Source organism: Python bivittatus, unplaced genomic scaffold (assembly GCF_059951505.1).
Source record: "Python bivittatus isolate LINGU-HERP-01145 unplaced genomic scaffold, Pbiv_v1 ctg000980_np1212, whole genome shotgun sequence".
Taxonomy (NCBI): domain Eukaryota; kingdom Metazoa; phylum Chordata; class Lepidosauria; order Squamata; family Pythonidae; genus Python; species Python bivittatus.
Window position 1 is genome coordinate 47,873,550 of NW_028277125.1, and position 16,389 is coordinate 47,889,938.

The 16,389-nt window shown below is 34.0% G+C and overlaps 1 protein-coding gene across 1 annotated transcript in view; it reads left to right on the top strand.

Moving 5' to 3' along the window:
* The window catches only part of CFAP58 (cilia and flagella associated protein 58), an 83,133-nt gene that overhangs the window by 38,211 nt on the left and 28,533 nt on the right, over positions 1–16,389 (top strand). Inside the window, exons 12-15 of the mRNA XM_025169642.1 lie at positions 3,432–3,572; positions 3,855–4,078; positions 6,826–6,937; positions 7,724–7,828. Of these exons, the coding sequence (XP_025025410.1) occupies positions 3,432–3,572; positions 3,855–4,078; positions 6,826–6,937; positions 7,724–7,828 (582 nt within the window). The remainder of the gene's footprint in view (positions 1–3,431; positions 3,573–3,854; positions 4,079–6,825; positions 6,938–7,723; positions 7,829–16,389) is intronic.

Sequence of the window (16,389 nt, forward strand, 5' to 3'; positions counted from 1 at the left end):
TATGTTATGTCCTGTGCATTTTCAGTTGTTATCAGCACTTTTACTGTTACAACAGTATATCAAAAGAACTTTGTAAAAAGATGAAGAATGTGGGTTCTCTATCTGCCTGAGAGTTGTTATATCATTTACGGAGAAGCCATTCAGAACTTCAAGTTCTGCAGAACTGCTTTAACTAGACTGCAAGGCTGCATTATTGTTATGGAGTCATCTGCCAGCAATTTGACAATAGCTTGATTGCTCTTTTACTGCTCAGTTATCAGTAATAAAAATGACTGTGGCCTACTGTCATTTAGTGACTGGCTTGAAGGTGTGTACTTTGATATGAACAGAATTTCTGCTGAATACCTAAAACATAGCAGTTAGTAGGCATAGATTTACACTGACTGAGGGATTCTTGAAAGTTTAAGAACAGCTGTTTACTGTGGCAAAATTTCATTAATAAGGAATTTAAGATTTCAATTTTTTGTACAGTCAGCTTAAAATCCTTGTTAGGCATCAGGAATATTTTTTATCACAAGCTTTGCATGGTATTTATTTTGGAGTTCTATGGCTGTATCTTACCTTTCCTTTCATAGATGTAGGAAGAATACTTCTTTGCCTCTCATAGCAGATGACATAGACTGAAATGAGAAAATGATAATATAGCATTTACTAAAGGAGGATTTGCTGACAACTAACTGTCTCGGAAATATAAGAAACAAGTCTGTATTTCTTGTTGTTCTATTTTCATATTTGGCTTCGTAAAGAGAATAAACACATAATCTCTGCTTTCTAAATAGAAAATTCTTGTGTTAATTTATTGTTTAAAATTGGCTATTAACTGGGCAATTCATTCCCCTTGATTCCCCTGCCCTATCCATCTGCTATATCACCACTGTCTCTCTTGGCACAATAGAACCTATGGGAAAACTATCCTGATATCACAGTGAGCAGAGTGTGAAATATGCAAAAGTTGAGTTTAGTGACAAAGCACATTAGAAGGCCTAGGCATGTTAAGTGGAAATATGAAAAATATTCTGTTATATTCAAAATAATTGGGAAGACCATGACAGAACTAAATTCAATTTGATTAAAATTAGAATTAATGAAATATAGTTAAAATAATTACTCCCCATTTACTTCATAATTTTCTCCCTTGTTTGATTGAGTATTACATTTTTAGAGGCTGTCAGGGTATTACCCAAGATTGATCTCTATCAGTTTCATCTCACTGACCAGATGTATCATCCAATAGTTTTCATTAGATGTATAGGGTTAGCATATCATCCCACTTCCAGCTGCTCTTATTAAGTAAGCTGGAGTGATCGGAGACATAGAACTGGGTTCCTATTCTCGGGTATTTTAGTGTCCCCAATGAGTTTGCTCATTCAAGAACCAGGAGTCTCTCCTACCAGATAAGAAATCAGAGTCTGTTAACACCTTAGCATTTTATCAGATGTGAGCTACAGCTTGCAAAAGCTTATGCCTTTTAATAAAAAGTGTTAGTTAGAAAAGGTGCTACCAGACTAACATAGCTCTCCTCCTATAATGTGCCAGCGGATAGGATACTCTGGATGTAGTGCTCTGAGTAAAGCCAGTGATCTAGAGTTATGCATCTGTTATGGACAGATGTCTCCCTAATTAGCTTTAGATTGGTGGCCAGTACAGACTTTTGTATCAGTTGCATCTACAGGATCTTACTATTTTTATTAGAATAATGAAAGCAGCACAGTGAAGTTGTGCCATAAGCTCTGCTGCTTTTGGAAGTGCATGTGACATTGTAATGCACACTGAAAAGAGATAAGGCTAGCTTTGTGATGCAGTGTCTCTGTTTTTATCAGTCTGATTCTCTTTGTTCCCATTGTGGGTGCCATTGCATCACAGAAGTAGAGAATTAATTAAAATGGGCTGGTCAGATGCCTAATAGATCCAAATAGAATCTTAAATGTCCATAAGGAGCTTTCTATTTTGTCTGTTGGCAACACTATTGAAACTCTGGTTGATCTTTGGAATATAGACACAACCTGCTTGGTTGATGCTATTACTCCTTTGCACATTTTTCTCTCTTATAGAGCTAGACCAGCCTCTTGATTTACTAGGGAGATGAGACCAATGGAGTGGATAAGACAACATTGGAGTAGAAGTGCAGGACCTCTCTGGACACATTAGATTGAGCACAATTGAAGCTTATTTAAAATATACTCTACAACCTTGGAGACAGTAGAAATATTGCTGTAACTTCATCTATACAGAACAAAGTGGTGTTGCTTTTCCATACTGTGTGGCATTTCTTTCATCAATATGTTTTAGAGGAGAGCTGAAATAGTTGGTGGGTTGCTGTAAACAATTTGCATCATTCTTTGAGAATAAACTCAGTGAAATCTACCTTGACATGGGCTCAAGTGCTAGGGCAGCTGACAGAGATGTAATCTCAGAAACTGATTATATTTTTGATTACTTTCTTTCACCTTGTAGATATCAAATTGTAACCTGGAGTCCAGTCTAAGATAGGATATAAATTGAGTTAATCTTCAGCATAATTGTCACATGGATGTGGCAGAATGAGTGGAGAAATGAGGGCTATGTTTTAATACCACCTTTGTCCCCTCCAGATTGTTAAATACTTCCAAATGAGACTAGCCCCTGTTTAAGGGAGATGATCTATCCCTCCTTTTCCTTGTCTACAAACAGTAGTTGTAAGACCTTGTGCTGGATCTGTATACTGCATACATCTAGTTGCTATAGTCCAACAATGTAACAGACTGTTCATAGTGTGAGCTTTACATGCAACATGTTGAAGCAGATGTGATTGAATTGTAGTGTTCAGATGCATTGTGATACTTTTATGTTTTCCATTTGTTACTTCCTATTCAACATGGTGTATGATCTTGAAAGATGACCTTAACTGCTGCCATAGTTGTGGGCTTTTTAAAAAAGTACTGCCATCCCACTTTGTTTCCCACTCTAAACAATTATACTGTTTAGAGATCAAATAGTGTTTTATTATCATAATTAGCTTTCTATATGATTTATTGCTAGTTTGAAGTAAATGTTAAACAGTTATAATTTCACAAATAATACCAGACATATATTTTTCACTGACAACAATTCTGGCCAGGTTTGAATTGTAAAGATGGTAGTGGGTTATTTCTGCATACAATGAATCTTCGAGTTTCTGTGCTTTATTAACTTTTTCTCTATATTTATTACATATTGACCTTGAATCACATATGTTTCTCCTCAGTATGATATGCAGTACAACTTTTGTTCAGTCTACATTTGTGTAGTAGTTGTCATTTGTTCTTGAGAATCAGCTAATTGAATCAATCAAAGCAAGAGAAGCCAAGCAAGAGTGCAAGACTGTGTCTTTAATAGTCTTACATTTCCAGATTTATGAAGTGAAAAAATGTTATAAATACAATTTATTTTCCTCTTTCTTTTGTTTCTGTCAGGGTGAACTGCTTAAAATGAGACAACAAGCTCTGGAGACTAAACATTTTATTGAAAAACAAGAGGAAGAAGAAAGAAAGCTCTTGAAAATTATTTCTGAAGCTGATGCAGAGAGGATGAGACAAAAGAAAGAATTAGATCAAGTAGGTTACAACAACAAAATTCTTTAATGTCCAATGTAACTTACATGGAAAATATTGAACTAACCCATTGAATGAAATCTTTGGGAAATAGAATTAAACCTACTAATTCTAACTGAAGGTCTGACCCTCTGAACAAACAACAGGAAACCTTGCCAATAATGTATTGATGATATGTAATATTTTGAAGCTGTTCTTTTTTGCGAGTGAAGATGTTTGATCATTAATAGTTCTTATGTTTTCAATCCATTTGTAAAATCATGCCTTGGCCTGTATCATTTGTAGGTTATTAGCGAAAGGGACATTCTGGGGAGCCAGTTAGTTCGCCGCAATGATGAATTGGCTCTTCTGTATGAGAAGATAAAAATCCAGCAGTCAATTCTGAACAAGGGAGAAATGCAGTATCGACAAAGAGTAGAAGACATCCGATTACTCAAGCTGGAGATAAAAAAACTTCGGCGGGAGAAGGCAATACTTGGCAAGAGTGTGGCTAATGTGGAAGAACTAAGGTAGAAACACTGTGTGTATTTAGCTAGTGACTCCAGGCATAATGCTGCTTTTGAAACATCAGGGATTGCTTTCTTTTCAAAGATTTGTATTGTCATATCAGCTATTTTAGAGAAGGGTTTGCTTCAGGTGACTTCATATACATATTAAATTTTTAAAACAAATCAGTCAGTAGTGTAGAAGTAGTATGGAAGTTGAATTTGACAGAGATATGCAGAATCTGTTGCCTAGGCAAAAGGAGCTGAAATATTTTTTAAGTCCAGAACATCCAGATAACATTTGGAAGCAGCTCAGATAGACAGCTCTCTTAATACATTGAACTATAAGAAACATGAGGAGGTACAGCAAAATCAGACTTGCAAGATTCTGTTATTATAGCCAAGCTCAATAAAAGTAATTTGAACCTTCCTCTAGAGTTCATTTCATGGTCTGATTTACCTAGTGGGGCTGACAACTAGTCAGGAAAAAGCAATAATCATTTAAGAGAAAATTTCTGGTATCAAACTACTGTCCACTAAACCCAAATGTTACCCTTTGTTTAAGCTACTGGTAAATAAGCTTGATAGGCAGCAATGGGAAGGTATTTACAGTTCAGTGAACTACTTAGTGGGTGCTCAGAGCACATATTTGTGGAAAGGCCCATATTTATGAAACTGTTTTATTAGCCAATTCACAGAGGAAGTAGAACATTTGTTTTATTCATCACAAATTGTTATGTGTTCTGTTTTCCTTCTTTTTTGATTTAGAGGTGATCTAATAGAAGGAATCGCTTAATTTTCATTGGAGATTGTATTCATCTAACAGCAAAGTTTTAACAACTGGCTGAATTTATCTCCCTCTTCAGGATCTATTTTTTTAAAGGGAGGAAGACTTTATGTGGTTGATACATATTTTGACCTTTCTAAAACTGAGTTATACTGTACTCCCTCTAAAGTAACTCCGGTGAATTACTATACTTAATTTTGTGATCTATAAGCAAGATTCATTTTTTTAATTTGTTAGATTTACATCCCATCTTTCCTTCAGGATCTCAAGGTAGCATATGTAGAACTCCATCATCCCATTTTTCCCACAAACACCAACTCTGTGAGGTAGTTTGAGTGGAAAAAGAATGATTGGCTCAAACTCACCTAGCAAGCTTCCGTGGCTAATGGAAGGCTTGGAACTGTATCTCCCTAGTGCCAGTTTAATACTGTTACCACTGGATGCTATTAGTCAAACTTCACAGACATTAATAATGGTTCCAATAAATGGTTGCTTTGAATAATAGATAAGATGCTATTTTTATTAGACACGTTTATTGGTGAAAGAGTATGCAAAATTTCACAGAATTTTTGTAGCTAATCTCCATGATTAACATACGTAAAATAATTTTTAGGAAGTTAGTGTGGCCCTATGTTACACCTTCGGGCAGTTATACATGGTATTTTATGATGAAATTGAAAATGGTTTGTCAATAGAGGCTATAGTTAAGATTTTTTTTAAGAACTGAAGAGAGACAACTGACCATCAATTGTATTTACTGTGATCTTATATTAGAGAGCAAATAATTCCTTTTGAGTTGCTTAGTGAAATGATCACTTTACTAAGGGTGAGATTATTTTTCCCCCAAGCCAGTGTTTGTAGTGGTTAAGATGTTGAACTAGGACCAGAGAAATCCAAATTTAAGTCCCTCCTACCCATAAAATCTCACTGTGTGAGATCACAGTTAGTTAGTTCAACTTACCCCATAGGACTGTTATTGTGGGAAAAATTATAGAGGGGAAAATGCTTACCTTATGCTCTTAGAAGAAAGGTGGGATACAAATATGCTGAAAAAATAAACAAATAAATTGTCTAGTGATCGCAGTAAGAGGTGTGAAGATGGATAAAGCATTTTGAGGAAATTAGGTGAAATATTTTAAAATATTTTCCAAGTCTTGCATTCTAAAATTATGTGGCTGGTTGATAATACAGAATGCTTAAAAGTGGGTTGCATACTTGTTGTTAATATCAGTGAGATTTTGGAACTGTAGCTACAATTACATATAACAATAGTGAAATTAGGATATAGGATAGCAACAGCTGTATGTTTCAATGGCCTACCCCAATTATTACAACTTCCAAATGAATCATAGTACAAATTTTGAATTAAAGAAGAATTAAAAAAAGTAATAGGGCAGTGAAAAAGAAAAAGAAATATAGAAAAAAGAAAAGAAAAAAAAGAAAAGAAAAGGAACAGAAAAATTCTAAAGAAGCGGCTTCTGATCTTTTGACAGTGGTTATAGATACATTTATATTTTACCCTCTCTCTCTAAGGTTATGTCATAATTTCCTTCTTTTCATAAACTACCCTTTCTAATTTTCAAACCCATAAATCACAAATTCATTTTTGTCTTTTTTCAGCAAAAAGTCCATAAGGGCCTTCCAGTCACTAATAAATGTAGTTATTGATCTTTCTCTAATTAAACAAGTTAATTTTGCCATCTCTGCTAGTTCTGTCATCTTCACGAACCAATCCTCCGATGTGGGTATTTCAGAGTCTTTTCATTTTTGAGCATAATAGTCTCGTGGCAGTAATCATATATAAAAATAATCTTCCATGGATCTTTTCTAATTGATTGTCCATTAATCCCAGCAAGAAAAGTTCTGATTTCAACTGAAATTTGATCTTTAAAATTCTTTGTATCATTATATGTATTTAAACATGTTTTTAAATATGGGCTTATTAACAGACTTCATGATATTTATATTGATTCTGTTTTTGAAGGCAGGAAGTTTATCATATGCAGAAGGAGTTACTGAAGGAACGGACACGCTGTAGAGCCTTGGAGGAAGAGCTGGAGAATCCAATGAATGTTCACAGATGGAGAAAATTAGAGGTATAATTACATCCCAAATGCCTAGATGTTTTTAAATGAAAAGGGTACAAAGCATTTTTACCAGTTTTAGAATTATGCAGATAGACATCAAAAAAGATTTATAGGTGTATGAATGTGCGAAACTATATTTATATTGCTTCCACAGTATTTGGAGAAAGTTTGAAACATTGATAGCTGATCAAACCCTGAAAAACTGGCTAAATCTTCAAACACTGAAATATTTCATAAATGAGTTTTAAGTATAAACATAGAGCCCTGGTGATTTACTATACTGAGAATTTACTTGTACTGTACGTATGCATTTACTTTGATCGTCCTGAGCCATGTAGTAGAAAAGCTGTATATATAAATCATATGTGTTTCCTTTTCACACTCAATATGATCAAATTTTGAATCATCCCATGGATTGATAACTGGTTAAATAATAGAAAAAGAGAAAATAAGATCTTCCAACAGTCTGTTTTGAGCCTGGGTATTTTTCTGTTCAAGTCCTAAATATACTCCATATGAAGACTTCACAATTGCTGTTTGTGGAAGCAATTTAGACCTGATAGTTCAAGTTAGTAACCTAAGAAATGGAAATTCTATATGAACTGTCACCAGCTGCCTATACAAATTTGGCTTTTCTGCCCAGTCTTTCTTATTACAAGCCCTAAATAACATGATTAAAGTTTCATTATTTATTTTTAACAAGGTTTATCATGTTGGTGTGGAAAGTATCTACACCTGTACATACAAGAAGTCATAGAAATTGCAACTAACAAAGAAAATATTTCTCTTGTATAGGCCAGTGACCCAAGTACCTATGAGTTGATTCAGAAGATACATGCATTGCAGAAACGGCTTATTAGCAAGACTGAAGAAGTTGTTGAAAAAGAGTTACTTCTCCAGGTACATTTGACATATTGAATAGATCCAATCTGCTCTTAGATATTGCTTGTGATTCTATTCCAGATTATAGAAGGCAATTTTATTCAGTAAATGTACTAACGTTTTGTATAAATTGTATATATTATGTATTAACTGTATCTACACACTTACTATAACTAATAGCCTTTTTTAAGACTCTGCTTTTGTTCCAGAAATATATTCCAAGATTTCATATCATATTTGTTCCTATGTGGGGAAAAAAACCCACTTCTTTCTTCAGAAAGTTCAGTCAGTAGTAATGAGATGATTCTGTAAAATATGGTTGATGTTTCTTTTTCAATGAGCATATTCTTTTGGATATTGTCTAATACTTCTTGGCACATTGTTACATATAATTTTGTCAAATTTGTGCTATTTAATGGTGCAGGAGGAATCATGTACAATAACAAAGTGAGGGAAAGCATTTAGGCTGAAATGGTTCTCTGATCTGAAAATTCCTCCAGCTATTCAACTGTCTTCTTCCAAAGTAAATCAGAGGGTCATTTAGGACTTTTAATCTGTATATTTAAAACATAGTTGGGTGGTCTGTGGGTCACATTCTCATGTGCTTCCACAAACCACCCCAACTTTTTCTTGCTGAAGCTCAGTAGCCAAAAAGAAATACTGTGTTAAGACTATAAAAATGAATGTGTGAAAATATATTTATATTGCTTTCACAATAGAAAAAAGAATCCCCAAGTAGCTCCCCAGACAGGAGAGAAAAAAGCTAAACATTCCATCCTGTATCTCACGGTGATGTCACCAGATGTGGCTCCCAGTTGGAGGTGGGGTGGGGTGGGGTGGGGTGGAAAGCCAGGTACTGGTTTAAAGGCTGCCTAATGCAAAACTTTAGCTAGGTTGTTTTCCCCATTTGCCAACACCTCAGAAATCCAATCTGATTAGAAATTACAGAATTATTTTGAAGGTCTGTCAGCATTTTGGTGACTGTTTGATACTTAGATTGAGCAAAAACCCCCAACTATGTAATTGAGATATTCTAGTATTAAATTAGTATTAAATGGTGTAGTATTTAATATTAAATGGCGCAAAAAGTGAAATTATACATATCCTATAACTAACTATAGATGGCAGCACTAATTCATATATAAAAATTCACACTTTCAATACATAACTTCTGGATAGAAAAATATGTGAAAAATTCTCCCCTCCATTTTCATTTATTAGAAACAAACAACAGTCCTCTCAAAATTGCACATATTGGGGACATAATGTTTTTGGGCCTTTCTTTGTTTTACTTTTTAGAAATCTAAACAATTAATGTCAATGTATCAAGTAGGAATTTTTCATTGTTAGGATTATTTATTTCTTAAAAGGCAAATAGGATTTTCTTCTCTTTTATTTAAGTGAGATTTCTCACATACAGTATATTTTGAAATCTACACACAAATTAAAATATAAGAAATTTGATGCTTTGTTAAAACCATTTTTTCCAAAAGTCTATGAAGAAAATATGCAAGTACAAAATAAATATGGATTCTTGCATCCATGTTTCCTATTTAATATTTGGTTATTTGGTTACAAGGAATCATTCTTGTTTCAGTATGAGTCTGCTGAAAAGTCAATTTCAGTAATTCTTAGAAAGTTAATTATTAGGTTTTTTTTTAAATGATCACTTGAAAATTAAAAAAGGTATACAAATAATGTATCAAAAGAGGGATGCGGATTACCTGTTTAAATTGGAATATAAAAGACTTACAGGAGTGGCTACCCTGAGATTACATATGGATTTTGATAAAGATGACAAGGATTTTGAGAGAAGAGACAGGGATAATAGAAGAAAGCAGATGTTAGAATTTTATCTATGGGATTCAAGGATTGGTGGGAGGAAGAAGGAAAAAAAAACCTGATTTATTTGACTATGGTTAAGTAATGGGTTGTTACTTTTGATGATGTTTAATGGTTACTTTGACTGGATAACTGTTTTTTGGAAATGTCCAATTGGGCTTAATGGATTAGCTTGTAATATCTATGTTACTATTTTCGGTATACAAATAATGGGTTATTATTTTTGGTAAAATTTAATAGTTTTTATTTTTCTGTAATGTTTAATTGTTAATTGGGATTAATAATGGGTTGCTTTCTCTGGTGATGATTAATGGTTTTTTAAAATCTTTTTGTAATGTTTAATTGTTAATTGGAATTAGATTTTGATTATTAAGAGAGGGATTAGGGGGATTATGTTAAAATGGAAAGGAGGACTAAATGCTTATGTTGTTAGTTATGTCTGTTAATCTTTATACCTTTTGTGGATTAATAATGAAAACAGGATTTAGAGATGGATCTATAGAAAATGGGGTTAAATATGGAATGAAGATGTATTTGGTAGTATTTTAAGAGGCAGTGATAAGTTGTTAATGTTGTATATACTTGCTGGGGATGAAAGGGGAAGTTTCTTTTTATTTTGGGGGCGGCAATTTTTTTCTCTCTTTTCTCTTCACTTTCTTATATTTTTTAAAATATTAGTTTTATTTATTCTATATATTCTTTGGTAAAATTATTAAAAAGAAAGTTAATTATTAGTCTGAGATAAAAACAATTAGTATAGTATCAGAAGAGTTAAATGGATTGTCGATTCCACCTTGGTATTACCTATTTCTTGCTGCTTTTATCATCATGTTGTAGATCATTTGGGGGATTTGCTTTGGTGTTTTGAATAGTTCTGTTAGTGGTTTACTCGGTTTCTGAGTAAGAGATGAAGAGTGAGATGAAGATTTAATAGATATTGTATCACTTGATATGAAGGCTCATTGTTACAGCTCTTTCAGTGCATTTTTTTTTTTTTTACTTTACTGTATAAAATGAAACTTATTTCTTTCATCTGGATGTCAATGTTGATGGAATATGGTTTTATCTCATACATTCCTTCTCAAATTCAGAAATTACCTAACTATATATGTTAACAGATCTATGTGCAGAATGTTGGAGGATATGAAATTGAAAACTAGCAAAATTCATTCCTCCCTCCCTCCCTTCATTCCTTCCTTCTTCACTCAGTCATTTCTGGTGACTGCCTAACTACTGTATATATATAATTTTTTTGTTTTATTAGGTAAGGACTCAGGATGGTAAGGGAGAGTAATAAGGGTTGTTCAGTAATTAGGACCAGTAAATAAACCCAAATGCATTTAATGCATAATGGAACTATACATGAACAGAGAGGCATTTGCAGTGCATGTTAAGCATAAATAATAAATTGAGATTGATGATTCATTTGCATTTTTTTTTTTACCTGAATGTGGATCACTTCCAATGATTAAAAAGAGCTTTGATTTTAGGAACAAGAAAATAAGAGATTCTCTGCCCCATTCAGACATTCTAAAAATCACATTCTGATTTTTATTTGATATCTTTGAGTTTCAGAAGAGCATAACAGAATATCAAATACAGATACGTCCTGCAAAATATAACTGAGTGTAACATTTTTCATGTACGTAAGGGGACTTGTTGAGATTCAAAAAAATAGTTAAGAATTATCTCACGTCTTTAAATATGAGTACACATAGAATGATGAGAAATAGCCATTCCAGTTCAAATTTTCCTTTTGGCTTTTCTTTATACTTTGTGACTCTTTCACTTTTTGAACTTTAATAGCACAGTCTTGTACATATAAACTAATAAGCCCTTGAGTTTAATGGCACCCCAATAAATATGTGTATAAGATTTCAACCAAAATGTGATTGAGGCTGCAATGTTATATACTCTTTTTTTTTACTAGAAATCCCCACTGAACTCACTGGGATTTAATTCTGAAACAATCATAACAATGCATTCTAAGAAAAAAACATGAACATTATTAATGGATCCATAAATATTATTCATTAAATGCAATTAATGAATCCTAAACAAGATTTTTGTAGTGGAAAAAATAGACTTGGGCAGCTGTAATTTTGCTCACAAATTGATGGAGGATTTGTTGAATGCTTTTCTTATGGAATGTTTTCTTCTGATTGAAATAATTCCTAACTGCAAATTCAGGATTTACAGATTTATGAATGTGTAATTGCTGTATATACTCGTGTATAAGCCCATCCACAGATAAGCTGACCTTTGAATTTTTAACCGAAATACCATGAAAAATGTACCATCCGTGGATAAGCCAACCCTCAAAATTTTAGTATGTTTTAATTTTTAACAGTTGGCTTATCCACAGGTAGCACATTTTTCATGGTATTTCAGTTAAAAATTCGAGGTTTGGCTTATCTGCGGATGGGCTTATCCATGAGTATATATGGGATTTTTTTCTTGTATTTTAGCACCCAAAATTCTTGGTTTATCTGTGAGTATATTGTATATGGTAACATATAAAAATCCTAGAGCAGGGAAGAAAAGCAGTTTGAAGAGGAGGCAAGGCTACTTTTTATTTATTCATTTATCTGTTTTAGATAACTTCTAATTTACTACTTAATGGCAAAATATAAATTTAACTTCTAAACCTAGATGATTCTGTGGTAGATTGAAATATAGATCTGCATACTAGCATGAAACATTTTTATATATCTTAGCAGAATCTATGTTATTAAATTGTCTAAATTCTTAGCATTAATTAACTATTTATATTTTGATATTGAACGAATGGGTAATGTGATGCATTATTTCTGTCTTCTCTTTTGTGTAATATTCATTATCCAGTCTCAAGAGACTCTAGGCATTGTACAAATGTGAAACAGAATAAAGATCATATCATCATCATCATCATCATCATCATCATCATCATCATCATCATCACACAAAGCAGTTAAAGCATTCTTGCACCCAGTGGACTCCACACAATTAGTCTCAAAGGCCTTCTAAAAAAGTCAGTATTTTAAAGAGCCATGAAAGTTACGGTGACCCTTTCTTGGGGAAAAGTTCTTCTACAAAAGTGGAACTTCCACAGAGAACATCAACCATTGAGCCCCTCCTTTTGCACTTTTCAAATAGGAGAACACCTTCAACATATACTCCCTTGTTGTCCAGGTTAGGTGGGCAGAATCTATTTGGGAAAATCGGTCTCTTCAGTACTGAAGTCTAACCACTTACAGGCTTTATAGGTAGCAATCAGCATCTTGAACTGCACTTGAAAACTTAGTAGTAGCCAACAAGAGTTTAATTAAAGTCTCCCACCATTATTCTCATGCTTCTTTAAAAGATTTTTTTAAATTGTGCTTTTGAGTCAGTTTTTTATTCCTATCAACTGCCTGGATTAGTCCCTGCAGTTTTCTTGGCAAGGTTTTTCAGAAGTGAATTGCCATTCCTCCTTCCTAGGGCTGAGAGAGAGTGATTGGCCCAAGGTCACCCAGCTGGGTGCATACCTAAGGCAGGACTAGAAGTCATGGTTTCCCTGTCTCTAGCCTGATCCCTTAACCACTATACCAAACTGGCTCTCAAAAAAGATCTACCATTTGCTTTTCAGAACCAACATCTGCATCTTCTCCTTTGTGGGACAGGCAATTTTCCCAAATGTTCCTGATATTTGGAAATAGTTTTTGATATAATTTAAAATAAACTGTGTAACTCTCTCTGATCCATGGAGTAATTAAAACAACAGAATAATAAAACACCCAAAAGAGTAATTAAAACACCCTGATTCTGGTAATTCTTAACATTCAAAATGGAATTTGTGATTTGCAGATCCTGAAATATAATCACTTTTTTTCTACATTTTTTTTAGTTATGAAACTAAAAATGTAACAAAGACCTTATAGTCTAGAGACTAATGATGCCATTAGAATGCTTGTGGGTTTTTCATGAGTGACAATCTCTTCAAACACTGTATTGGAGTAAAGGCTAGTATTGCTCACACTGATATTAAATGTTTGGAAATCTGATTACTGATTATTGTAGATAATATTGTTGAGTCCATTAGGATTGAAATGGTAGATAAATCCCATAAATAATAGATAAAATATTATTGTTGCAGTACTTGCTGTTAAAGTAGTACATAGGAACATACTGTACCCCAGCTATTTCTGCCATATTTTTATAAATAATTTGATTAAAGCCTTTGTGCCCATAAATAGTAAACATTTTACCACCTTTAGCTATTATTTTAACTTGCTCTTCTCCCTCAGGAATCGTGCTGCCATTGTAGGAAAAATAAACCTTTCTGTTAATTTCTGTTACTCCCTAAGCTTTTCTGCTACGGGTAAAGGTGGTATCTGAAAATAAATGCTTCCCTATATACTTCAGTTGTAAACGCTATAGGAAAATCTGCATTCTAAAAAGCATATATATTTTAATAACTCTTCTATTGCAGTTAGGTCAGTTTAACTTCCAAAGCCTAGGATACTTGGGTAAAGGTGAAATCATTTTACCAGCATGGCACCTTTATTTTTCCAGAATACTTTAAAATAGGATCTACTATAACTTCATTAGAAAAACAGAGTTTGTTAAAAAAAAAAAAAAAAAAAGCTGTGGTAGTTTTCTGAACACTGGGAAATTCAGTGAATAAAGATTAAAAATAATAATCTCATCCAGTACATTTTAGTATTTTGGGTATATGTTTAGATATAATATTAAATGCTCTATGGATTTGATGTTATTCATAAGAAAAATTATAATAGTAACTGTCAGTCTATTTGTGCTGCATTCACACAACAGTAAGATGTATGCATAAGAAAAATATTTAAATTATCTATAAATAATAGAACTAAGTCTTAACCTTTATTCATTCCAGCCATCTCTGGATTTCTGTTTAGCATATTTTATACCTGCATGCTGTAGCTCTGTTTACTTTGAGTAATTGCTGTGAGTGTGGAAGTCCTGGAAGAACTGTTTGTCCCTCAGGAAAATGCTTTTAGCACAGGACAAAAGGTTGGGCAAGGAATTTGCAGCTTGCTTCTTTTGGGATTACTATGAAGAACAGAAGAGCTAACTTCCCCCCCCCCCCCCTTTCAGCAGCTAAGCAATTAATATAGTTTAATTTAGTAGGTTGGGGGAGAGTTGAAAAATAAGTTGGAAGTCGTCTCTGATCGTTTCCTTCTGCATAATACTGTAGGAATAACTTATTCCTCTTCCTTAATAGCAAGCATATGTATTTATAAAGCTTAAGCATGAAAAAAGACTAATAAAAGTTTTTGTATTTTTTATTTAATTGAATGGTATGCTTTAGAATTCCAGTAGTAATGTATGGCTGTGAGAGCTGGACCATAAAAAAGGCCGAGCGCCGAAGAATTGATGCCTTTGAACTGTGGTGCTGGAGAAGACTCTTGAGAGTCCCCTGGACTGCTAGGAGGTCAAACCAGTCAATCTTAAAGGAAATCAACCCTGATTGCTCATTGGAAGGATCGATAATGAAGCTCAAGCTCAGATATTTTGGTCACCTAATGCGAAGAGAGATCTCTTTGGAGAAGACCCTGATGCTGGGAAAGATTGAAGGCAAAAGGAGAAGAGGACGGCAGAGGATGAGATGGTTAGATAGCATCACTGAAGCAATGAGCATGAAACTGAGCAAACTCAGGGAGGCAGTGAAGGACAGGAAGGCCTGGCGCAATATGGTTCATGGGGCCACGAAGAGTCGGACACGACTTAACGACTAAACAACAACATGCTTTAGAATGCTGTGATGCGTAATTTTTAATTTATTTGGTTTGGTTTACATGCAACCTGTCCTCTAGGAGCTCAAAATAGCACTAGCTCCTCTGATTTTTCCCCACAACAAGAAAGTTGGGCAGGTTGGGCTGAGAATGAGTGACTGGCTCAAAGTCAACTAGTTAGCTTCCATGGGTGAAAGTAGATTGTAACTGGGTCTCCCTGGTGCCAGTCTCCTTTGTCTCCTTTGCGTGAAAGAAAGCATTTGTTCTGGACACTTTGAATTTTGGAAGATGTTGGAATATGTAACAGTTATGGTAAAGTACCTTATGAGGTACTAAGGGCTCCAGGTAGCAATGTTATACTAGAAATATATGTACAGGGACAGGGAGTCTAGAAATAGTCTTCTATTTCCTGTAACCACAGCCTTCCTTCATACCAATATGTATGTTTGATTTGATTCTAGACTTTTCACTAAATTTGTTCTGCTTGTCCAAGTTACCTTTTACCTAGTAAGGATATTTCTGATGATGTTCTGGAAAGCCTTAAAGACCTGGCAATTTATCCAGACCTTTGGGTAAGGTGGATGGGACTCCCCTGTTTGTGATGTTCTGTGTTTGTTTTATTGTTGGATTGTCATCTTGTGATTAATTTGTAATTTTTTTGTACTTGTTTTGGTTGACAAATTCTTGAGGATCAGAAGTCCTTTCCTCCATTGAGAAAACCATTTATTCCAATTACTTTATTCCCCCCCCCCACATTTACCATTCCATAATTGCTAACTTTCTTAAGCAGGTGCAGCTCATGGGGAGGTGTGTGTCCCATGTAGGCTGGATGCAGAGGAAGATAAAACATCAACAAGGATATAGAATTACAGTCAGAATATAGTAAACTCTTGCCTAGGGTACAATTGGACCACAGCAATGCACACTTTAAAGCAGCATTGTACCTATACCAACTCACAACAATAAATTTTGACAAGCATTTACATTACGATGGTTTAATATTATACC